The sequence below is a fragment of the Seriola dumerili genome, unplaced genomic scaffold, assembly GCF_002260705.1.
Source record: "Seriola dumerili isolate Sdu_G_001 unplaced genomic scaffold, Sdu_1.0 BDQW01000052.1, whole genome shotgun sequence".
Classification (NCBI taxonomy): Eukaryota; Metazoa; Chordata; class Actinopteri; order Carangiformes; family Carangidae; genus Seriola; species Seriola dumerili.
Genome location: NW_019174307.1, coordinates 2,987,064 through 3,013,082, shown reverse-complemented (window position 1 = coordinate 3,013,082; position 26,019 = coordinate 2,987,064). Strand labels below are relative to the sequence as shown.

General features: G+C 40.8%; 1 protein-coding gene across 2 annotated transcripts in view; it reads left to right on the top strand.

The window, feature by feature from the left end:
- Positions 1–26,019, top strand: part of tmeff2 (transmembrane protein with EGF like and two follistatin like domains 2) — a 111,435-nt gene that overhangs the window by 24,736 nt on the left and 60,680 nt on the right. For both annotated transcript variants that reach the window (XM_022740921.1, XM_022740920.1), the window contains exon 3: positions 15,727–15,856. In XM_022740921.1, the coding sequence (XP_022596642.1) occupies positions 15,727–15,856 (130 nt within the window). The remainder of the gene's footprint in view (positions 1–15,726; positions 15,857–26,019) is intronic.

Genomic DNA, 26,019 nt, shown 5'->3' with positions numbered 1-26,019 from the left:
GTCTATTACTGGAATAAGTTCTTAGGAGAAAACATGCTTTCCTTTGTTGGAGCGGTCCACAACACAGTCTGACAAGTCCTCTGATAGAAATTGCTTTCTTGTAATGTCATCATGTAGTTTCCAGCAGTCTCCTTGATTGGGGAGACTGGGGGGAGATTTAACAGGCAGACTGGTTGGAGGGCTGAAGGTTTGCTGGCTCAAGATCCGTGAATCACCCCCACATCTCACATTTGCACATATTCATCTGAGGTGAAACAAAATGGCAGTCAGTGATTATCAGGCTGAGCTGAGGTGGTTGTGGAGGAGATTGGAAGAGCGTGAGAGCGGAGTTGACTTAATTTATGCTTCCATAATCTCCGAGAGTCAGAAAAGGTTCGTGACAGGTGAGAGAAGAGGGCACCGGTTCTTTCTTTGCTTCTTTAGGTGAACTTCTTTGATGCACAAACAATGTCAGATTTGCTCTGAGCCCCGCATGTCTCTGTGTCTCTCCTCACACAGGTTTGGATACACTCAGACATTTCAAAGAAAGGATTTGAAGGCCATGTAATAAATTCTTGCTTAGCACCTTAGTTCCCAGCTGGGATCACTGGATTTCATCCTCTTGAAAGAGTTTTCTGTGCCCCAGAAAATGTCAAAGTTGTCATTGAAATTCATTCTCTATGCCACAAATGCTGATGAAGGTATAGCAGCATAGTGAAGCATTTCAAACCAATGTTTTTATGTCTTGTGCCGGAGAGAGCTGCGGCCGGAGGCGTTATGTTTTCAGGTTGCCCCGTCCATCTCTCCTATTCTTGTGAATGTGATATCTCAGGAAGGTCGTGTCGGATTTTCTTAGAATTTGTCACAAACGTTCATTTGGACTCAAGGATGAGCTGATTAGACTTTGGTGATCAAAGGTTAAAGGTCAAGGTCACTGCAAGCTCACATCTGTCCCATTATTGTGAACACGACTGAACACGGAATTTCATTAAATCTGACACAAACATCCACTTGGACTCAAGGATGAACTAATTAGATTTTGGTGGCCAAAGGTTAAAGGTCACTGTGACCTCACAAAACATGTTTTTGGCCATAACTTAAGAAATTCACATGCTAATTATGACACGATTTCACACAAATGGCAGGTCAGCTTCGCAGTGAAATCATAATGTTCTGCAAAAACACTTTGTTGGCCATTATTCAACACTGTAACTCAGGAGCAGAAGGAGAGATTGTGAACATATTTCACAACACTCGTCTCAGGTGCCGTGGTGATTGTATAGACCTGTGCTGGCGGGTCGAAGATGTGTGCGAAGCATGTTTATAATGAATAGCTTCCATATATGAAGCCTTGTCTCGTCATGGCTGTGCTCTGTCAGAAGCAGTGTTATCGGCCAAGGATGTGAACACATACGAGGAATTTGACTATGCTTTTTGTTTCTCTCAGTGAACTTACGCACTAATACAGCAGACATACAGCAGAACAAGAGCAACAAAGCTTAATAAAGTCAAGTCAAATCAATTTTATTTATACACCCCGATATCACAAATCAAAGGTTTGCCTCAAGGGACTTCACAATCTGTAACAACATCTTCTATCTTTAGACCCTCGACTCGGAGAAGGAACATCTACCATTAATGGGTAAAACAGAAGATGAAGGTTTTATCTATCTTTTATATTTTTTTTATTGTGTTATCAAGTTTATTTATCAATATCATTTGTCAAATCTATTCAACATTTAACTTTGTATCATTTATTTTAGTTTTTACTGAGTTTTCAGTACAACAAGAAAACAAATTGTCCCTGGTAGGATTAATAAAGTTGTTTGTATTGTGTTCCTATATATATACTGTATATATATAATAAAGGTGTCTAGATAGACATGGATGTAACTGTAGCAGAGGCATACAAACACGAGGCAGTCATTCTCGTATGTTGGCGTGGTGCCTGTGATACTTGCATGGGAAGGTTCCCAAGACTGTCCTTCTGCTGAATGAAATCCCTTTTCAGCAGTTCTGAGCCACTGACCCTGATCATTCTCTTGAGATATGAGCATTTGAATAAAAGTTGTTGAGTTTGTCTTGTTAGACTGCTCACAGTACAGTAGTATCATGTGGACTGTGAAGTTCTTCTTTGTTGCCTTTGTGCATCTTTAACAACTGTCTCCCACCGTTAAATTGTCAGTGGAGTTCTAGTAAAAGCTTGGGAGATGTCATGATCATGTGCTTGTTAATGGAAGGCATTACAGTTTGTGTTTGAGCTCGGCAGTACCCCTGGAGCTATCATTAGCTGGGTTAGCGTTAGTGGCTTGCACTGCTGTTCAGGCTCATATACTGAAGCCTTGCTCTACCTTCTCTGCATGTGTGTGCATGCTTCAGTAGATGTTTTGTAACATTAAACTCTCTCTCAAACAAGTTAGGGGGGAGTGGAAGTAAATATAAAACTACAATCTGACCAACACTGGATTCTTGATGTTGAGATGTTAAACATGATAACAATCACCACAACCACAACCATGACTGATAAGGATCCCCTAAATTTAGTTATAGACTTAAACATAATTAATGGCAAATAAAACATATTTTTTGTAGTTGAATTCAATAAAGAAATAACTTATCATCAATAACAACTATGCAATTAACAAAAATATTTTTAAGATAAGAAAAATGAGACTCAGATATCAGAAAAATACAACCACAAGTGTTTGTAGTACACTGTAGACATAACACATTTGACCCATTACACTACATGAGTCTTAAACACGTAAACACAGTTTGTGTAGTGATTATCAATGGCTTACAGGTATGCAAAATTACAATCAATCAATCAACCAATCAATCAATCAATCAAATCTAATTAAAAATAATGTACAAAAACACTCCAGAGCAGAAATTAAAAATATTATTAATTAAATAGAGTAGAAAAAAAAATCTTAATAGAAAATAATTGCAAATAAAAACTAATGAATAAATCATGCAGTGCTTTTACTGATATAAATGTCCCACCCTGCCACCTCAGCCCTGATTGGTCTCTAAACCACAAACACTTGAGGTTAGTTTTTCTGCTTACATGTTCATCTTGCTGTTTCCAGCACCTCCGGTCGGTACTGGAGTGCTGCTGTGCACAAAGCTTTTTTTCTTTTAAGGCTCAGATATAAACACATACAGTGAACAAAACACTGGAGACTTAATGGAAAACACTGCACTGTAATAAAGATTAAATGAAGTAGTTTGCGGTATGGGCAAACCTGTTTAAGATGTGTTGTGTTTGATATTGGTATATGTGTGATAGGCTAAATTTGGTTGATAATATCAGTCTGGCCAATGTGCCAGCAGCAATGTTGCTTTGATGCTGCCACAAAACCCAACTACTAAAAAAAACCACACATCAGAGAAAACATTTAGGTTCTTTATCTCTTTTTTTGTAAAACATTATTTTAGTTAGGCATAGAAACCTTTGCTACATTTTCCTTTCTTTGGTTTTTTTTGTGGTTTAAGATGAAAATAATATCGCTCATAAATTAACCGAATAACTGAGGTGGAAACGCCTGGATCAGTATCCATGGTGGCGTATGGGTGCTGGGGCCGTGTTACAGAAACTTCCTAACTTGCAGATCCTATCTTAACTGCTTGGTATTTGTATATTATATATTGGTATGGTAATTGGGGTCCTGATATAGGGAAAAAAAGACATTACAGATGAATAGATCTTATGTCAATGTTCCTATCCTAACTGAAGAATGGAAAAGTGTATCGCACAAGCTTCCAAACTTCCCAAATGGCTTCTCTTTCATTTATTTTACACAACAAATTTCAACAGGCAGAACTTATTCATTGAGAGGCTCATGGCAGACGCTAATGATGTGTTAGATGATTTAATGCTCATCAGTAGATAAGGTATATTTTTGCCCAATCTCTATCTTGTGCCTCCCGAATTAGCATTGTTGTAATTTTTTTGGGGGGTTTTTGTTTAAACAGATGTTACCAACACTTCTAACTCATCTGCCGTGAAGTTTGCTTCGTTTTTTTTTTAGAAAGAGAAATCTTAAGTGTTACAAATATACCTCAACGAGATGTAAAAAGTAGCATTGGTTGCTTGGTAACAGACACAAAAGTTGATAACTTATGTGGAATTGAGTATTTACAATTTCCTTATCTGACATCCTAAAGTTCCCTTAAGTTAGTTAGGAATTGCTGCTGTAATACCAAATCCCATCTTATACTCTTCCTGTCTTGGCTTAAGACTGAAGATAGGAATGTTCTGTAATATGGAAAGTGCATATTGCAGTTTACCTGCTGTTAGTGTTATACCCTCGCCATTAATATGGAGTGCCCACCAGCTGTGAGTGTGACCCCATATGAAGTAACGCTGTGGTGAAGTGACTAAAGTGGAGAGGTGTTGTTAACCAGATGCCTGTTTTTAGCTTTAGCATCAACCCACCCTGCTCCCTGCAGTGTTGGTGGAAGGGTGGTGAATCTATTCTTTGTTTAGACTCAGCAGTGGGGGTGACTGTAATGCTTTAGATGAAGATTTTAAGTCAGCATGAACTTTCTACAGGTTTATAGACACGAGTCTTTGGTGTGAGACACTGAGAGTGGAGACATGTGCCTCGCTGTAAGTCCACACCAGTAGAGCAGTTCTGGGACTTTGAGTCGCTGACAGAAAGGCTGCCGCAGTAAGTCCATTTTAGTTAAGGCCTTCTCGGGGAATAGCATCTGCCAGATTTCCTGCATGCACAGCGGTCCCTTGCTGTGCTAGCATAGCAGCACTCTAAATTTGCCCAACTGAGCCAGTCATATCATTAGCTTGTGATATGGTCTCTGTTGATACTAGTGCAGCTGCTTTCTAAATGTGATGCAAAGTTGCAGGGAAAATGTTCAGTCCCCTGTGATTGAAGTCACACAGTCTGAATCTTGTATTTTTCATTGCGGGAAAATGCACTGCAGATACATACATACATGTTCATATATTTATACACAGGGTCTTCTCAGGACTCTTACTGCTTAGCTGCCTTATCTGAGAGTTTACCACCTGCTGGTTCTACATAACTGGCTGCCCATAAAGAGACACTGGGTCTCGTATGAGTACTTCAATGGCGTTTGCTGGTTGTGGAGCTTCTGCTGGTTGACATGGTATTCCATAGGGTCAAAATATGAACAGCTGAGAGTCATGGTGTTTGGTTATTATTGTAGTTTCTGATGTTTAATTAACTCTGTAGAATGAAGGTTGTTATTTTTTGGAAGATGGTGGGGTGGGGTGGGGGGGTGGGGGGGTGTCTGTAGGTGTCTGTAGGTGTCTGGTGTTACCCAGTGTCATTGAATTGGACACTCTTCCAACGCAGCTGTGCCTTCAAACTCCACCCATGAATATCAGTGATCTTTATGTACTGTAGGGCTTTATGTCTAATGATCACAGACTGAAACCTCTAACAGGGCTCTAGGGGATTAGGCACTCATCCTTATGTATCTGTGCACTGAAAATTAGCCACGGAAGTTGGTTTCTGCCACAGTGTGCTGCTGCTGAGTTTCCCTGTAATTAGCGCAAAGCTCAGGAAGAGGACAAGTAAAGCAGTTGCTGTCTTGGTGGAGTGCTTTGTAGATGCAGATTGTTGTGGGTGCACCAATCTGCCGGTGCTAGTGTTTGGTCTTCACCAGCTCCAAACCTGTCAAACTGTGCTTGTAGGAAAAGAAAGCATATAACCAGCGTTGCTACATCGGTTTTAATGTAGAACCACTTGATGCTATGCATGATCTGTATAGCTGTAATATTAAAGAATAAATGCCCACTCTCTTTAAAAAGGAAGGAGTGGCCAGAGAGTAGTCAAAGGATAATCTGATGTACTTGAAGCTCCAGTACGTCGCTGTAGGGGCACTATTTCAGGAGACACTCCTATGGGTTGTATCAGAGGGTAGGGACAAACCACCTACTGTATATATGGTCGTTGTATTTGGAGGACATCTCTTCCATTCCGTCTTCCTGTGGAGCAAGTCTTTATTTCTATTGTCCCTGACAAAAAAAAATCTCTGTCAGCATGTTGCTGCATTGAGAGGGAGGTATACCTGCTCACTGTTCACTGAACTTCCTTTAAGTCTGCAAGCAGGGAAGAAAACAGTGTTTTGTTGTCACACGAAAACATCATACAATAAGTAGTCAATGCAGTGCAAGTCAACTGTAGTCACCAAGCCAAGGCAGAAAGAGTAGAGTAGGTGTTGCTGTTATAATGGTAGTAAAATAGATCATGGGATTAAATGCCAGCTAGATCAGTGACTGCAGTAATGTGGATACCTTATAGGAAGAAGGTTGTTTACAGACGCTCGACATGCAAAGTTAATCACCTCATCTGAAATAAGGTTTCACCGACTATAAGGAGCCCAGGGATCTTGAGAGGACTCTGAAATGCACTCCTCTGCAGTGACAAACATTGCCTCAAGCAGTTGTGGCACTTGGTAAAATTGTACCCCATGGGTTCCTCCCTTTGAAGGTATTTAAAGGCCAGTAACCTGACATCAGACCCAGGAGGCAGACTGAGGCCACACCGAGGGGACCGTCAGTCTGCAGGGACTCCCAGCTGAGGGGAAAGCGCCTCCCATGAGGAGCTTAGGAAGCTTATTGCAAACACCTACTTTGTTGCTATCACCTGCTGGTCTGTCAAAAGTATCCTATTATCTAGTATCCATTAACCCTTAACAGCCAAAGCAAAAATCACGCTGTCATTTCTGATAAATATCTATAAATCTGCTTGGAAATCAAATAAAGAGAAGCTCCTTGTGAGTCCAGATTTTATCTCATGTTTGGTAAGGTTTCCCTCGGTATTAAAACTGATCCGGTGATAGTTGTCAGTACATCCATGGGTACAGGGCAGTCCATAACAGCTACCAGCTAATTCAGCATGAATTCTCACCATGCAACTTTGCCAAAATGCAAACAAATACAGGCCAAAAAACAGGAAGCAAAGAGCTGCCCACAGTGCCACAAGCTGAACATGATGATCCCTAAATCAGGGGCGGGGCTAGAAATCTGATTAGCCCTCCTTTGCTGTCCCCATCATCAGAGTCAGAAGGCGAGGTGGTTGGCTTATTAGTCTCTTGGTTGGATTTTTACCAGAATGTCTTTATGAAGAGAGTATTAACATTTCTTGTTGGAAAGTCGATCAAAAGACAACAATGAGTTGCAAAATGACCACAAAGAGACATGAAAAAATCACAAAGAGATGCCAAACAAGAGAAGGCACACTGCAGAACTGTCAAATGCACTCCTGTCTCTCTACAATGTTTCATGCTTACTCGCTACCTACGATAATTAAGACTTGAGGTAGCTGAGCTCGCAGCTGCGTGTTAGAAAGTCCAGTTCAATGTTCAAAATGCCCCATCAGCACGGATCTCATATTCCAGGAGCTCTTCTCTAATCATTTACTGCATGCACAGGTACCTGCCCTGTGCCTCTGCTTTATCTTTGAAAGACTGGATAAACAAATCAACTCAGTTGTCAGCACTGGCTTCTTCCACGTCAGATCACCTGCAGAATTAAAATCATTCCTGTCTGTTTTAGATTTGGAGACTGCATTCACGCTTTTATTTCCATTCACCTTGACTACCGCAGATCTCCCCGTGTAGGAGTCAAGTCAGTCAGGCCTACATCTCGCCTGCAGCTGGTTCACGAGTGCAGCCGCGAGACTCCTCACTGGTGCGACGGTGGTAAGAGAGAGCACATCTCCCCAGTACTGGCCTCTCTTCACTGGTTACCGGCGAGGTGCAGAATTGATTTTTTAGGATTCTTTTATTTGTTTTTAAAAAGCCCTGCATGGACTGACACCAGGCTTCGTCTCTGAACGGCTTGTCCTCTGTTCAACCTGCAGACCCCTCATATCTTCTGACCAATCACTGCTCTCCATTCCACAAGATTCTGGTTAAAAATCAAAGGTGAATGAACATTTTCAGCTGTTCCTGTGGAATAGTTCTCCACTAACAATTAGATCCTCCCTCTCTGCTGATATCTTTAAAACTCATCTCTTGTCTTTAGCCTCTTAAATATCATCAAGACAACATGCCTGACCACATTCTGACTTTTATTTGCGTGCATTTTATTTGTAATGCTGTCTGTGTTTTGATTTTATAAAGATAGTCCCTGCTTTTATTAAGGAGAAGTCTGGAAACTTCTAATAAAAGCAGAGAGTATCTTCTCTCACTATTTGATTCCACCACAATGATGACTGCAATATTTTGGTTCATATCAGATCAATGAGCTTTAACAGTGTCATGAGAGAGAGAGAGAGAGAGAGAGAGAGAGAGAGGAATGTGACTTTATGAACTTTAATGTACTTGTTTTACTGTTTATCAATACCAGTGTATTGCAAAGAGATTTCAGAGCAAGCCACAGTGTCGTCGAAATGAATCGAAGGCAGTAAAGCGCGAGACGATACAAGACTGACAAAGTGAGTGAAGTTCCACTTGGTTATCAAACTGCCTCAAATTAAAATGCTGCTGTCAGGGAGCTGCATATTTATCAGCTTTCCAAGCACACACACACACCCACACACCCACACGCACACACACACACACTTTTTCACTTTAAAGATTGCTTTTCAAGCTTTAGTTGTTAGTGACTTACAGTTCCAATTTTCACATTGCATCAAAACATGAATCACACCAGGATGAATTTTTAAATATTAAGGAGTGCATTATTTAAAATGAAAAAGTTTTATAAGGCCAAGCCAAAAAAAAAAAGAAGGAAAAGTAAAAAGAAAGAAAGTAATATTCCTTTCTAAATTTTACTTTCGTACATTGTAACTGTCACCTCTGAATAACACCTCCTGTCCACACACACCTCACTGCGAGCTCTGACTAATTCTTGCTGATGATCAGTTGTTCATATGTGGAGATGGCGTGGTTTTGGGTGGAGGAGGAGCTGATGAGTTATTCATTTTTTCACTTATTGATGCTCATATCTTGTCATGCTTGCTCCCACTACATTTCCCAGAGCTCTACCCCTCAGATTGGCACGCTCCTTCCCTCCACTACACGGTCACGCACTGACGCGTGCGCCCGCCTTCACTTCGCATCGCTCCTCTCCTTTGTCTCCCACTCGTACGGTTTCCTCTCGTGCAGTTATCTGTTGAGCATATCCCTCACCACTCCCCTACAGTGTCCTCCACGATCCTTCATTCCTGTCATTGCTACCGTCCTTTCATCCGTCCACCCCATCGCTTTTACTTTTTCACCTTTCAATCTCATCCTTCTTCTCTCCTCTACTCCTTTACACTGCTGGTCTTCCTCCATTTCTTTTCCTCTCTGTTCTTTGCCTCCTCTCTTTTCCTCACACCCTCCTCCTCCTCCATACCTGCTTTTTCACTCTACATTCCCACTACTCCTCTTCTCCCCGCCTCCTCCCACCACCTGTCTTTGTTCCTCCCCTGTCAGTCGGCAGTTATGCTGGACGCTTGGTGGAGTCAGCTCTGGGAGCTGCTATAGATGCACAGAATGAATGATGATGGTTATGCTTGTTTTGCTAGGTTGTTGTGTGTTGTGACCTGGTAAGGCGCGGATACCTTTTTTTTGTGCAAAGCGCTCTCACGGTGCATGCGTCGGTTGCTTCGTGTGTGTGTGTGTGTGTGTGTGTGTGTGTGTGTGTGTGTGTAATACACCGATCCCAGGCAGGTAAGGAGACAACAGGTCCTGGCTGCAGTCCCACATCTTAGCTTTTGCAACTTGAATGAAGAGAGTTGAGGGTAGGCAGACCCACAGCAGCCCCTGCAGGAGCTTTGTGGAAACTGTATTTCTAATGACAAAAAACAGACTGGGTGGGAAGGGATATGAAACGACACAGAAGAAAAATAGACACGGGCTTAACTGTGTGATGAAGAAGGAATGCGAATGACTACATTTGAAGAAATGTATGATCAAGTGCACTCAGGTTGACCTGTATGGATTCTCGCATTCTCTTCTTAATTTCAACTCCAGTCACACACACACACACACACACACACACACACACACACACACACACACACACACACACACACACACACACAGACAGGACCGTCGACGCCTCTGCTGTCGCTGTGTTGTTGGTCGAGACGTCACGCGACCGTCCAGGTTTTGTCACAGTAGAGGTATGGGGCAATGTCTGCGACTTCTGCAAATCCTGAGCCAGCGGGCACATAAGGCTGTGCCATATGGCACTGGCCAATAGCCCCCTCTTCCCTGTCTGCAGAGGACTGTGGAGGATCAAATTTTCTCACCTTCTGTCTCATTCCCCCCTTCTCATTAACATGCCCACTTCGTATTTTTCCTCCTCCGAAATCCTTCTTCAAATGGCCCTTTATCTTTTAAAAACATATCTCAGAATTGTTTTGGCATCTTTTGTCTTTTTCTATTTACATTTAGCTGACAGTCATCTGGGCCGACTTACAGTAAAGTGCAACAGCTGACAAAGCTTATATTTGCAAGACTGCCGACATCACACGCTGCCAGTTATCAAGAAAACTCAAGGATCAAAGCTGCAGCGCCCTGACAAAGGCTATAACAAGAACACCTTTGTCTCTATTATGGTCATGTGCCATGTGAGAAATTTGAGTCGGTTTGAAAAATCTCAGCTCATTTTATTCCTCACTGTCACGTCAAGAAGAAGTCCCAGATGAATAAATAAGAAGTTGGCAGATAAATGTCAGTGTTTTTTCCAACAAGTCTGGTTGAAGATCAGTTGAAAGATTCAGTCTAGATGAAGACATGCAATGTTTCATGTCTTTCCGACTGCCTTACTTTATGTTTGGCGATCTATTTCCGTCCCATAACACTTCTGCAACACGCCTAAAATATAAAAGCGACGCACCCAACATGCTTTAACAAGCCCGTAAGACACAGGATTTCTGTACGAGACTGTCATTTGTACACAGCTGCATCCTCTATCTCGCACCTCCTCTTAGGGAGACGGGAGGTTTTAAATCCTCCATCCTCTCATCACTCCTCTCCTCTCCTCTTCTGAAAAAGTGGGGGAAGCCAAATACTGGGGGAAGATCAAGCGATGGGGTTGGGGAGTTTTTTGCGGAAAAGAAGGCACTCTTAAAAGACACCCGCAGGGTTCTGCCGGGCAGCTTTCTCTTCAGTTGCATCACTGCCTGGCATAAAGTGAGAGTCCCCAGGTTAAGAACAGCCTCAGCCAGATGGGAGAGAGAGTGTAAGAGTGAGGGCGGGAGACAGAGGGGAAGGATAGAGGATGGCAAAAAAGCACGGGCCCTGCGGTAAGCTATTCCAAGCGCCTTTGTGGGGTTGCCATTTTTTCATTCTCTCCCACTCTCCTTTGAGGGGATTTTCTATCCCTCTCCCTCTCTCTGTCTGTGTCCCCATTTCTTCTTCTTTTTCTTTTTCTTTTTCATTTTATGATGTTCTTTTTTTTCTCCTCTGTGCCTCGTTTTCTTCAGGCGCTGTGATTCTTTTTTATCGTGCCAAGTTTGTTGAGCCAGGGCTTCGTTTCTCTCTCTCTCTCTCTCTCTCTCTCTCTCTCTCTCTCTCTCTCTCTCTCTCTTTCTCTCTCTCTGGCCGTCTGCATCTTCACTTCTGTATTTTCTTTCACTTTCATTACCCCTCAGTCTCCTGCTGTCTCACTCTCATCTATTTCCACCGACTTCTTCTCCCCCTTAGCCCAATTTCACTCATTTTTGCCTCTCGTATTCGCGACAGCCTCTTTCCTTCCTGCATCTCAATCCCTTTGATCAAGAGCCAGTGTGCAGTTTCTCTTTCCCTCCTATACTCCTCCTACTCCTTTTGTGTATATTCTGACATCTTTTTCCCGTCAGCTATTTAAAAGCAGTGTTCACACTTGATTGTTGTGATGCTCTGGGGCTCCTGAATCGATGGCGTGGTTACTTTTGCACTTCTCCTTGAGTGAGCGTATCAGACAGCGGAATTTGAAAATGCAGTACAGTATGAAAATAATGTGTGTTCACACTGGTATTAGTAGTCAGTTCCTTTTCTTAAAAAACTCCCGACACGCTCTCAGTCTCTCCTTGTTTGTCCCCTTTGGGTTGCTGAACAACAACAGTCAGCATCTGGTAAGGACCGGGGCGAACGCAGCCTGGTTGAGTCTCAGCTGGTTAGTTTGGGCTCCTCCTGCTGTCTGTGATCACCTACACTGTAAACCTTCTCTCTTACACAGTTTGTGCCAGCTTGGGATGAAGATGAAGGTTTACAGTTGCCATCAAAGTTACGTTTATTTGTTAAAGAAGAAGACTTTAACGAACATTAACACTGACAGAACAGACTCTGTTCTTTGAAGTGGCTGGTGGTTGTGTGTCAAAATTATGAAGAGTTTAAGAATTATTTAACCATTTTGAATGGTTGGAAAGGTTGGATGGTGGGTCCAGGTGGGAGGGGCTTGGGGCATGGCTGAGAGCGGGGACTGCATAGTTGTGACATCACAAAGTTACAGAAGTCCTGATGGCTGGTGTTAAGGCTCAGTTTGTGAATACAGGCTGTGTGCAGTTCTCTGTGGACTGAGGCTTTGATACTTTCACAGTATTAATATAGAACCTAGACCTGCTTTACACACATGGAAATCTACCATTATACTATATGGGACCTTTAAACTGGAGACTATACTATATATTCTTTACCATTCACTTGAATGGGAATTCTACTTAAATAGCCAAATATCATAAATCACAAATTTGCTTTTTGTTTTATCCTCCTCGTCTTTCCCATGCTACCTTTCAGCACAACTTGTCTCTTGTCACGTTATCACTGAACTGGATCAGTGGAGCTGGCAAAGGCTAATATTGCGCTAATGAGGCTGCCCTACTACAACTACATGCAAAGAGGAAGAAGTTGAATAAAATCAACAGCACCGTAATGTGTCCACCTTGTGTTGATTACACACATATTCGACCAAATGTAACACTTGCTAAAAGAGTGGAACAGAGCAGCTAAAACTCTCTAAATCTCTAACCAGAAATGACAGTTATTGATAGCACAAGAGATAAAAAACAGGGACAGCATTCCTTGTGCCAGTACTTGATTGGCAGCTCATCCAATCACTCTTGAATCCCACTGTTCTATATGATTTAGGCTTCTGTTTTCAGCACCTATTGGCATGTATTAGATGGAGGTGGGATCAGCAGTAGTGTTGAATTAGTGTGAAGACAAAATAGACTCTATGGTTAATTTCATGACACATTCATTCGTAATAATTAACTCATTTCAAATATTTAAAAGTAAATCATCAAGGTCCGGCTGCCACTGCTGTTATACTTGAAGTGTCAAGTGCCTGTAAGCATACACACACTTGTATATGTGTTACTGCGCGTCTATACACACCTTCTTTTGTGAGAGCCATTTGGTGGTCAGTGAGCGATCTGGCCCAGAGAGAACTGATTCCAGTTCAGTCCATTAGAGATTTCAAGGGGAACAGAAGTGGAGACAAAGAGCCGTGAGCTCCTTAGCCTCGTTTCCTGCAGGGACTCTCAAGCAAGCCCCTTGTCCTCGTGATGTCACACCCAGCAGGAACACATTTTCACACATTGCCCAGTTTTCAGCACTTTAAAATTTAATCAGGTTACAGGCTGTGACTACAGAGCAACAGTTTCTCTGAAACCTCTGAAAGCCATTCCTTCTTTCCAGGGAATAGAGGGGAGATTTTTCTCAATTGATTAATCACATTTGTTATTCGTGCGGTGTAGCACGGGCAAATCAATATCAAATCAAATGAATATCTCTCCTCCACAGCTCAAAAAAATGAAAACTAAGACCAGGCACTGTGCTGCCATCAGTCATCTGAAAAATCTCGGGTTACTCGGTAGCCAACAAACCATGTGGGGAAATGAATGAGTAATGTTCTCCCATACCTTAGCAGCTATTTTGCTCAGTGCCCTTGAGCAAGTCACTTAACCTCCTACTGCTCCAGTGGAGCAACAACAGAGGTGAGCAACAGCAGATGCTTGTCATTTGTCAGACTATAAATGCAGTGTGAATATGACCCATTACAAAGAGAAAATCTTTGTTCCAATTTTTTTATTGTTCCATTGTTGTTTTTTTTTATCTAAAAAATAACACCTGTAGGTTTTGTTTATAAAGGGTTTAAGACTCACAGCGCTGCATCATCAGGACTGTGTGAACATGGTTCAAACACTGCTGGATCCTGACTGGTGCATTGACGTATGTGGCATCACCTTTTTCCACCTGAGCCCCGCCCATTTTAAATCAGACTGAGATGGAGACTATTTTCCTGAGGAAGATGTGCTCTTTTAGTGTCTCCTCTGAGATGATGACTCTCTTTTATAGTAGCCTCCTCAAAGTGGTTAGGATGATTTCAGAGAGGAGGCAAGCCCTGGCTTCTTCCCTTCTGGAGAGCCAAGATCAGCCTCTTCGGACAGAGCTTGAACTGTTAACCTCAGGTCGTCAGAGAACCGAGAGATACGAGTTTTCCTTTGTTCCCGCTGCCATTCAGTTGTTAAATGGCAGATATTATTGTACTGTTGTCTGGAGATCACTTATTTGCACAGACTGCTTACTTGACCTTGATGAATGAACTCTTACTCTGGCCATCATGCCATACTGTCTGCTGATGTCCAAAACTGTTGGTGTCATGTGTATCTTCATTTGTGTTTTTTTTTTTAAATTTCCCTGTAAGGGACAATAAAGATACTTTGAACCTTGAAAAAAGTGAAAGAGAAATCTCTTGTGAAATAATCTGATTGTGATTATATTTCTATTTGATAATTTACTACAATATGCTGACATGACATGCACTCAAATGTTCTTTATAAAACCGGATGTGGATGTGGCTAGTGATAAACAAATATACAACCTCTATAAATTTGTAAATCTCCAATCTGTCAAACTCCCACATGTGTGATCCATTTGAATACAATAATCTGTCCTGTCTCTGAACTGCTACATGTTTATATTTCTACGGTGATTGCTGATTTTATTTAACAACTTAAACCTGATGAATCATTGAGTAAGTTATAGCCCCGAAACTGTTCTTCCTTCCAAGTGCTTCGCCAAGTTCTGCTCAAAAAATAAATACATTGTCCACAAAAAAACAAACCAAATGTTAAGCAGCTTATGGCGTCAGAGGAGAAACAAACATACACCAACCTGACTTTCATCCGATTAATCATTTCTTTGCAGCTGTTGTATTGACTTGAGATTTATTTATTTGTTTATTTATTTTTAAAGATCAAACCATTTACAATTTTGAATTTGTCATTTATTTCTGTGCACCACACCATTTGACAAATACAAATTAAAGTGGCAAAGCAAAGCAAATGGACGCTTGATGAATTTAAACAGTGTCATCTACATAAATGGGTCATTTCAGGTTGAAACAGGCAGTGTGTGTTTCAAGTTGTTGTATTTTCATTTTGATTTTCCATTTCAAATGTACACTGTGCATATTTATTAATTGTTGATTATATTTATAGATGAGAATATCTGTTTGTTTTTGTTTTCTGTTACATTTGAAAAGCCTACTGTTGTGTGACTGGAGAAATTGGATAGAAAAACTCTGACAATGATCAGTGCTTCACATTTGTTTGGTAAAGTGGCATTAATGAAATGGAGTTGACCCTTAACACAGCCTCACATACAGCATATGATTACATAGTTAGGAAATACTTAACCTATCAAGACAATTGCCTCCATTTGTTTTCGTTTTTTAGATGACCTTAATATGGCTCCTCTCTTTTTTCTGCTTCTTTACTTACCCGTTTCTCCTTTTTTTTTTTTTTTTTTCTCCTCCTCTTCTCTCTGCAGTGCAACAATGACTATGCCCCAGTGTGTGGCTCCAACAATCAGAACTACCAGAACGAGTGTTTCCTGCGCAGGGATGCCTGCAAGCAACAGTCTGAAGTGCTTATTATGTCAGAGGGGGCCTGTCCTGCTGGTGGGTACATTTACATTATAGCGCCTACACAGATATACACAAGCAAACACTCACTCACACACACACACACACACACACACAGAGGAGCAGTACACACTGACCACATATACAAACAGACTTGTGTGTGAATATAAAGTACTCAGACCACAGAGCTGCTAATAATAGAGGAACAACACACACACACATTTGCTGCGCAGATGTCAAGCAAGCAAAGGGCACAATGCAAATGTAGAGGTTTGGTGGTAGAAATGTAAAACTAATCCAGTTGCTACATTGTATATAGAGCGGTACAAGTTTCAGGCCCAAATATTATAATCATCAATATATGCAGATGGTTGTAGTGGCTGTGATTCAGTAATTAATTAGAGTGATGCATTACTTCAAAGGAATTAAAGGTATGATGAAAAAATTGCCAGGGGATTACGGACTGATGTAATTTTCCAAAGTTTAATGTAACAAGCTCGACTACAATGACAGTGACAAGTGTGCTCACTGAGCAGATGAAGATTTCATCATAGCAAACACAAGAAAGTGAAGGGAAGATGGCGTTTGGGCAAAAGGCCTGTTGAGTGAGTGTTAACCAAGTTAATTATAGTTTTTAATGTTAAATTCTACGTGTTAAACTGAGAGTAGAAGAAGGTGTGACAGCTGTGACCTTTCCGTTATGTAATGTTTAAATAATGTCAAAAGGCATGAAATGTAAATAATTCTGCTTGTGCCACATTGTCACAGGTAGTTACTGTAACACTGTTGCCAGGGGGCGTGCTCAACAAAGCAGAAAATTGAATGACTGAATCACACATCATCTTGATGGCCATTTCATTTTTTTCCTGGTTTGTGTAGATATACTGTATATATTTTAGAGTCCTTCCATTAATGCTGTAAAGGGAACATAAGCCTATATGCATTTTTTCGTGTACCGTACGACTAATTACTGGAAGGCATAGGCTAAAATATATTTAGAAACGATGGGCTCATTGCTTTATATTCACAAACAGTACAGGAGATTTAATTACTCATTGTGACGACTTTATTTGATAAACAGTCAAATTGAATATTTCCTATTTGATAAAAGCTGATTAGTTTGTTGAGTTTCATTGAATTGGAGTAAATCTGCAGCTTCAAGATGCATTTGCTGAACAATAATAACAACAATATGACTTCAAATCAATATCAACAATTATTTCAACCTTTTACTTCGATTGCGCATCATATTGTATTCCAAGTGATTAAACAAGTTGTCGTTGTTACCTTTGGTCACTGGTGGTCATGACCGATAAGACACCCAATCAGGAGGCGAGGTGGGTGTCTGCGTCGTTGTTTCCGAAAGTCTCAGTTTCTGCCCATCCAGACCACAACACAGGTTTTCAAACTAAAGTTTTAAGGGCTTGACAGCTCCAGAGTGGTGTGAACGCCAGATGTAAAGGTAGGTCTTTAAACTGCGTGTTAATGTGGATGTAGCCTGAGGCTCAGTGTTTGCTCTCATGTCATCCATATCGCCAGCTTTGCTTTGACTGAACAAGGACTTATGTTAGTTGTTGTTACATGACTGAACATGACGTAGTGTTTTTTTTTTTTATTAAGGGGACAATTCACGAACACACTCATCGGGGAAAGTATTAACCAAATTAACCGACATGAGCAATATTAAGTAGGTAGCAGAAATAGCTTTGACTCGGCTGATGGTGGTGGGTTTTCGGTTAAATCTGGACACGCTGGTGTAATCTTGTCGCATCAGTTTACTTTTTGTGCTTCAAAATATGATGACGTTTATTTAAAAGTTATTATTATTGTTTCTTTATGGCAGACAAGTCGCAACGGTGCAAGCAGGATAATAACTTTGCTGTAATAAAACACAGAGGCAAGCCCCCCTCCCTCTGCTCCATGTCAAGGAGTGATTAGGTTCCGACTTGTTTGTTTGCTTGACTTGTTTTTATCGTATTATATTTTTCAATAACAGGCATGGCTTCTTGTAGATTATCCCTAATATGGAGGGAATGCCCTTTTTTTTTTCTCACTAACAACGTTTGTTTTTCTATTTTCAGGCATATTGCCTCCTGTTCTCTACCCTGTCCCTTGATGACATTGCCTATTGTATTCATCTTGCCATTGGCTGTAAGGAGAATAAGGCACTTGGTGTAATTATCTAACATAATTGGGATTACTGTTTGCTGATATAGTTTAGTGTTTAAGCTGCTGAGTGGGTGTCTTCACTCGGAAAAGGTCAGGCTCTTCATCGCTGTGATAGTGCTACTCGTGGTATGCACTACGTATAGATGTAAAGATTTTTGGTCATAAAAGCTTTGTGAGTAGGTATTATGAACCTGCTCTATAGGTATTAGAAGAAATCTCTGTTTTTCCATCTTGATAAATGCGAACAAGCTGCTTGTACACCATTTGTTATACACCCATTCTGCTTTAATGAAACATTAGCTGTAGTACATGTTTATATTTATGCAACAGCAGTCTGTGAAATCTTCTATACACATACAAAAGCAGGCTTTGTGCTTTTTATGTCATCGGAACATGTAATTAGGTTTGGACAAAGTAATGTGTTTAATGCATGTAAGAAATAAGCCCTGACAAAGGAATTTACCCATTAGTGAGTCATGTTGTGAATAATGTGCCTAGTTGTGAATGAGTGGATCCACAGGCAAGGGGATGTTGGCTGTTCCTTAGGCATATGTGAATCACTGCTTAAGCCAAGATAGCACTGCTGGCTCAACTCGAGCAAGCGCTGACTCAGTTACCCCCACTGACAGGCAGCCGGCAGAAGTCCATTAAAAGGTTCTTGAATGGGTTCAGCTCAGAGGAGGGAACGTGTGGAGATTGAGGTGGAAATGTTACTGCAGTAACAGTAGTGGTGTCTGTGCGCCGGTCAACAGTGCCGCGCACAGTCACATGAAATGTCCAGCCTCTCTCTAAATTGCTTGTTTGTGGGTTGTGTGTGTGTGTGTGTGTGTGAGCTCCTTTTCAAGACATGTGATAGTCTAAACCAGTGTGTGTGATATGGATTTGTGTATCTTTTGAAAGAGGAAGAGATAAAGACTCCTTTCTTCCATATAACAAGCAGGACTTTGAGAAGTTAATGTGGGATTCAGACAAGGACGTGGTGTGTGGTGCAGTCCTCTGACAAACACGCTGTGACAGTGGTTCTATAGGCTCTGTTCACTGTCTCGTGTTACATTCAGATGTACGCTTTATGCTACAAAAAGGCTGTAAACTCATGCTTTCCCTTTCTTTTGAAAATCAGTGTTGCAGTCCACATTTTACACACCAATTTCTTTCAAATTTTTAGCACAGTGGCGTTAATGTAACAATGCCGCATGTTAACATCCCCCGCAAATGTGTGTAATTTTCAACTAATTCTAGTGTTAGTTACGTTTGAGTAACAGTGATGAGCTGGGTGTGAAAGAGTCACTTAGAAGTTAAGTTTATCTCCTGGTCTGAGTTTATATTCTAAATAGAATAAACTGGGGGAAAACAGCACCAGTAGGTTAATATAGCACACAACTACATTACTGCAAGACACGAGTCATGGATTCATGGATATCACAAAGGTAGTCTCACTAAAATAGGTGTCACAGATGCTTGTTGTTTGTTTGTTTGAAAGGTAAACTGAGAGCTTGGTGCGTGGGAGCTTTTCTTATGTAACCAAGTGTTACACCCAAACCTTTCATGTGGGAAAGTGTGGCAGGCAGCAACTTCTGAAGTGTTTCCTCTCTGTTTTCCTCACCACTCAGCCATTTAGCCGATACTCACAGCTAAGCTAACTTAAAACGAGCGCACCGGTGGAATATGTTAAAATATGTTGAATGCCAGTAATAGGAGCAACTAACAGTGAGTGTCAAAACTACTTTACACAACATGTGCATTTACTGCAACAAAGCGTTTTCTCTTTGTCTCTGTTGTTCTCTCTCTCTCTCTCTCTCTCTCCCAATCTCTCGCTGTCCTGCTTTCCATTTCCGTCTTTCAAAATCCCATTAGCAGCAACAGTACACAATGTAATAGATATATGTCAGCTTGCCAGTGCCAGCACTTGTTTCCCGTGCTGGGATGAGAGATATCATGAAACATACATCGCTGGAGGGAGTGGTGGTGAAAGAAAATCTAGATGCAGTGTTCGTAATGTAACTTTCACTCTCCAATCCTCATATTAGTGGATCAGTGTCATAAAAAAAAAACAAAACAGGAATGCCTGCGTTGAGAAATCACATGACGACATGAATCCAATATTCATTTTCCTTTTCGTCTACGGAGAAACTTTATCACAGATGGGCAAACCTCATCCGCTGTTGAAGCTGATGCGATATAATCAAAAGCTCTTAAGAACAGTCTTGAAGTGAGACCACGTTGTTATTATTGTAACCATTGCAACAAAGGTCGAGTAATCTTAAGGAAGTACTTATTTTAAAACCAAACCATGACCTTTTCCTTAACCTAACCAAGCAGTTTTTGTGCCTAAACCTTGCCAAGCCATGACCATTTATTATCGTAACCATGACAACCAAGGTTCGATACGCCGGCCACTGTAGGGGAACTAGGTTGGAAAAAACTACCTATGTAGTTGCTCAGATTGGAGGACTTGCTGTTTCTCAACTACTTTTTCCAACGTCAAGGTCAAGACTTAAAACCAAAGTACATTTTGAAATGAATCTGAAATTACTGAAGGTCTGTTTTTTCGCAGGATAACTTGGATGCTGCCTGGAATTTTTCACTGATAATCTAGTTTAAAATTGGACAGTGTCATGGTTGAATTACAGACCTATATATCAGCGTTTGAACATAGCAGCCAGTGGTGTCCACTACAGCCATGTTACTGCTGTCAGCCACTGAGCATTGAACTGGAAGCAAAATGGATATGGAGACTTAATCACCTCAGCAGTAGTTGATAAGGAACAGCATTTTTCACAATTTAAATCATAACATAGATGGGACCTATCTTATGATTTCAGCAGGTCTCTTCTTGTGTTTACAGTTCATGGCAGACCTGCAGGATCCTGACAGCACAGTTTCATGTGATCTCATTAACCCTCTTGGCTCCTGAGGCCAAGAGGGTTAGAGTCTGCTGTCATCTGAGAACAGGAGGCCCGCTGAGTTGCCAGTTTCATGCTAAGTGACGGCACTGAGGCATAGACAAACATGATTTCATACCATTGCCTCTGAGGAAAAGCGTCTTATTATGGCCGCTGTGGAAAAGTGTGCATATCATGCACAATATTATATCACAGAGGTGTAGGTTTGTGACATAAAGTGGGTTATTTAAGCCCATTATTGAATTTGTCAGTGCAACATCTGTCAGACGACAAAGCAAATTTACACTTCTTAAATTCCAGTTCATTCCAGTCTTTATTACCTTCATGTCCCCGACAGATAAGGAAGTTCTGATTTAGAGGTCGATAAGAGGAAGAGCTATCAGTGGTACAAAGCCAGTGAAAGTTGATTAGCACAAGATGGTACCACTTTCCTATCACATCAGATGCAAGCCCAGCGCAGTGAGGAGCAGTTAAGCATCAGCTTAGCAAAGCGAAACAAAGCAAGTGGTCTATTTTCCCCAAAGGAGAGAGTTAAGCTCAGGCAAGTGCTCACATAGCATTTTCCAACTCAGTTCACAAAGTGAACAATATAACTTCCAGGAAGTCATTAAACGGGAAGGTGGCAGAGGGTTTAATTGACACAATGTAAAAATGTTGATGACATGTTTAAACACTGTTTTGTGTGAATGTAGTGCCTGAGCACTGACAGATGACACGAGCCATATGTTTGGCTGATGACTTAACAAGCACAATGTGGGTTATCAGTAGGCCAGGAGCTGAATGAGACTCAGCAGTACATTATCAGAGGGATGCTGTGCAGAAATCCATCCTGGTGACAATGATGCAGAGAGGTGTATGTGTAGTGAGTTTACCGTAGCACAACAGGATCTCACATATAGTACAGAAGAAGTCATCAAGTCATCATAAGTAATGATAAACTAATCTGGTGGTTTTACAAATATCATCAGCTTTAGTTATTCCACATGAAGGATGTATGTGTTTGTGTTTTCCTCTGAGCTCTTCTCGACTCACTTGGAAGGCGGTCACATTCTTCTTTGTGGTTAAACCGCATCTCCACAGTTCTGATGAAGCGGATTAGCTTTGGTTTTTGGGTGTTAAACTCTTCATAAATAACCTAAAATGACTCTTGCTTAGCTGGTCACGGTCATGAGTATCTGAAATTATTGAGGAATACCTCAAATTTGAAAGAAAGTTTTTCAAAGTTTTAATTTATGGTTAAGGAATGATTATAAAACTGAAATACCAGGTTAATATAGCTATTTGTAAGTTTTGCTATTGCTACATAGCCAATGTTAGCATTGTCATGGCCATGGCCCGTCTCCTCACTTTCTGATAGCGACTCACTGTACCCTCCAATCTGCTCTGAAGACGTAGCGCTGCTCAGAGGATGTAATATAAGCTCTTGTCTTGTAATCACAACAGTGGCCGAAGCTCTTGTCAAGGGACAATCACCACCACCTGCTCCCGGCAAGAAACCACATTCGGCGGCAGAGAGAACTGATAAATAGCTTCTTTAAGATTAAGGAAAGATTGGTTAGGATGAATAAAAATGCAAGTCTACCCCTCAAACTCCACACAGTCACTTTCCACCTCGCTACATAAAGGCTGCACTCTTCCCTCCGTTGTCACAAGATATAGTTTGTCTCAATATGGATGTAATTTCTAGGCATACTGAGCTGGTGGAGACTTTGAACCTGAAAACTCCTCTCTAATGGCAACAAGGGAGGAAACTTAACCACAGCTATTCTGGCAAGCTATAGATATTATATCTCATGATGGCCGGTAGAGTCAACACCTCTGGGCCATGTTCTGTTTAGAAATCTATTTGGTCTGTAAGATAGTAAAGGCCGAATTCTAGCATCCACCAACCTCTGTGGTCAATAGATTAAAAGGCCCTGTTTCCTGCTGAGTTGATGTGATGATCCTTTCATGTGATGCTTTGATGGGACATCATTTCAAAGGTGTAAAAAAAATTTGCTCTGCATCACCCAGACAGCTCCTGGAGCCTTGAAAGCTACTGATATTAAAGACTTTTTTCTTTCTTTTTTTTTTTTTCTTTTTTTTTTTTTTTTGAAAATCAGATTCAGAATTGAACATCAGATTTGATGATGCCACAGCTCAACATCACAAACTGTACAGAGATAGACACAGTCTGTCTCTCAGTGCTGTGGTAAATAATGAAAACATGCTTGTGTTGGCATGTTTGTGCAGTGTATGTCTAGCCTACAACATATTTGAAGTTTTATATACAAAGAGTGAAGCGGTGCCACCAGGCGACCTTGTCTGTGTCGCAGACAGAAAAATCCATTAGAAGTGTTCACAATAAAGGCGGTTCATTAGAATATGAGCATCATTTTTTACAAGGACTAGTACTTTTGTAGTAAACAGCTTCTGCCAAATGCACAGTGTCCGCATGCAGCCACATCCTCTGCTTAAGCTTAACTTTCAAAGCGTATTCACAGTAGAAGGTGGAAAATGTGTTCATGTGCAAACAGGCAGTGATATACTGTATGTACTGTGTGTGTACAGTGTGTGTGTACAGTGTGTGTGTGCACTGCGGCACAGCCTCTGGTGTAGGCAGTAGTTTAAAGGTCTCCTATAGTATAAAGGTAGACTTCCATGTGTTCTTTGATTATAAATCAGGTCTAGGTTCTATATTAATACTGTGAAAGTATCAAAGCGCTCGGTCCATAGAGAAATGAACACAGCCTGCGTTCGGGAACCTTAAAATGAGCCGTCAGGACTTCTCTAACTTTGTGATGTCATAGCAAAGCAGTCACTGCCCCTCCGCCTTGCTCCAAGCCCCGCCCACCTGGACCCACCAGTGTTTACCTGAAATCTGCTATTTTTTTATTTGATCCCTTAGAAAACAGTCAGCTCACTGACCTGTTGTTACTAGAGCTCCAGAAAAAAGCCTGAGCGATGAGATGTAAAATTACATAGAGATGGTTTTTGGTTCTTAAAACCACAAATATATCTTCTTATGGATCAACACTTCAAATAAAACACCAGAAAAGTGTAAAATATGGGACCTTTAAGGTTGACAGCAGTTCTCCTAGAAGGTTCCTCTCTACTTCTGTCTGCTTCTCTCTTCTAATCAACTGTTTCAAAACTATCTAAATAACAACATCACTTCAGTCATCTATAGTCTGCGGATAATTTTTCCTGTCTTTTGGCAGTTCCTCTCTGCTCCATCACTCACTCTTCAGTGCCTTCCACAAAATAAAATTGTGTGGTAGGTAAAGCAGGTTGAAAAAAAGCTTGTGCCCATCTCCTTTGCCATTCCGTTCTATTTTCTAATGCCAGTCTTGCTCTTCTTAACCGTCTGGCCTTGTAGAGATACTAAAGGTTTTTATTGATCTCCTGTGAACCCCTTCTGACTCCAGCCTGATCCTTCGAGCTAAGCCTTTTCATGAAACACTGCACATTCAGTGTCCCACATGTTCCAAGGTCACTTGGAAATTCTGCAGATTTAAGAGAGGGAAACGACAGTAGAGAGCAGCAAGTATCCTGGTCAAATATTACTCCAATACAAGTTGTTAAAGTACTGGAGTACTTGCTTGTATTCAAAAGTCATTTTTTTGTCAACTCATTGTTGTATTGTTCCACTTTTATAGAACCTAATGACTCTGAAACAACCGACTGACTGACTGATGTACTTTAAAGTAAAAAGCTTGTAGAATATGCTACAAAGCTGATAGAAATGGCCATTAAAACACAAGTAAATCAACAAGTGGAGCCATTGTCAAGTTAGTATTCTTTTATTTTCTTTTTTTTAGTCAGTGATGAAGTTTGGTCATGGTAAACACAGCAAACATTTAAAATGAAAAGAATCTTTCTTTATTTCCAAAACTTCAAACATGAGCTTCAGATGAGGCTGCGGTGCTCTGGTGAAAGATCTCCTGCCTCATCTTTATCTAATTGAGCCATCTTAAGGACACTGCCAAGTTCAAACTGAGCAGTTCAAAAATGCAGCAGAACAACATGATTGCCAGTGTAGGAGTTGACTGTGACTCATTTTTCTCTTGTGAGGAACACAGTGTATGGTCTATCACATTTTTCAAAATCAAAGAAAACTCATTCCACTCACTAAAAGCTGCTTCAAAGTAAAGAGTACTTCATAGAAATGTCAAAAGTAAAATATTTGTCTTTTAAGTGTAGTGGAGTAAAAGTCATTCAAGTTTCCCAAAAAAAGTAAAGTACAGATACTCGAAAAATATACTTACGTATGGCAGGACACTAAAAAGAAACCACAGTGTTTCTGCTGTGGGAGTTTAATTCCCTACTCTTCCATTCATTATGCTGCGGCTACACTAAAAGTCGCTTCCACTTTATTTCAATGAAAAATGGGGTGATGTGTATTTGTCTCACAAATTGATTTTGTCTCGGCATCTCATGCAGAGTTCAGTCTGCGTGAACTTGAAATGCACCTGTGAAACTTGTAAGAGAAATTCGACATGTTTAGACACTTTGAAGAGGAAGGGATTGACCTCCTGTTCAGGGAGAATTGATTGCTTGTTACGATGAGCCTTGTTTTTATGACTTAATAATACAAGCGGCTGAGTAGGTTTATTGTTGTATGCTCGGTTTGCTTTGGATTATTTGTCACCTTGGTAACAGGTATTCTTAAGGTTTGCTGTAAAGGAGTCTTACTTTGTTTGTGTATATCGTCTTTTTTTATAACCCCTTCAGTTGTTTTTTTAAAACCTTTTTTTATTTATTTTTAATTGCATGACAGAGTTTAATTGCGATATGGCTCAATAACACATCGCTGTTTATTTTTATACCGATGACACACTAACACGTGTAAGCAAAGTTAGTTTTAAGCCTTTGATCAGAATATTATGTTATTATAAGACATTGAGTTGAGACAGCAACTTGAAAGGCAACCCAGTCTTCTTGAAATTAACTTTGTTTGCAACTAATTTAGCCTAGAACAACTAATTGTTGTTAACAAACATGTGTAGCAAGATGCAAATACGCTGATACTAGTATTAGGAAAATGTTCACCGACGTGCGGTATTTGTTTTCTGCTAAAATATCTACATGACTACAGCATTATTACACTTACTTACGGTTCTGTTTTGAACAGCACTTGGTGTTAAG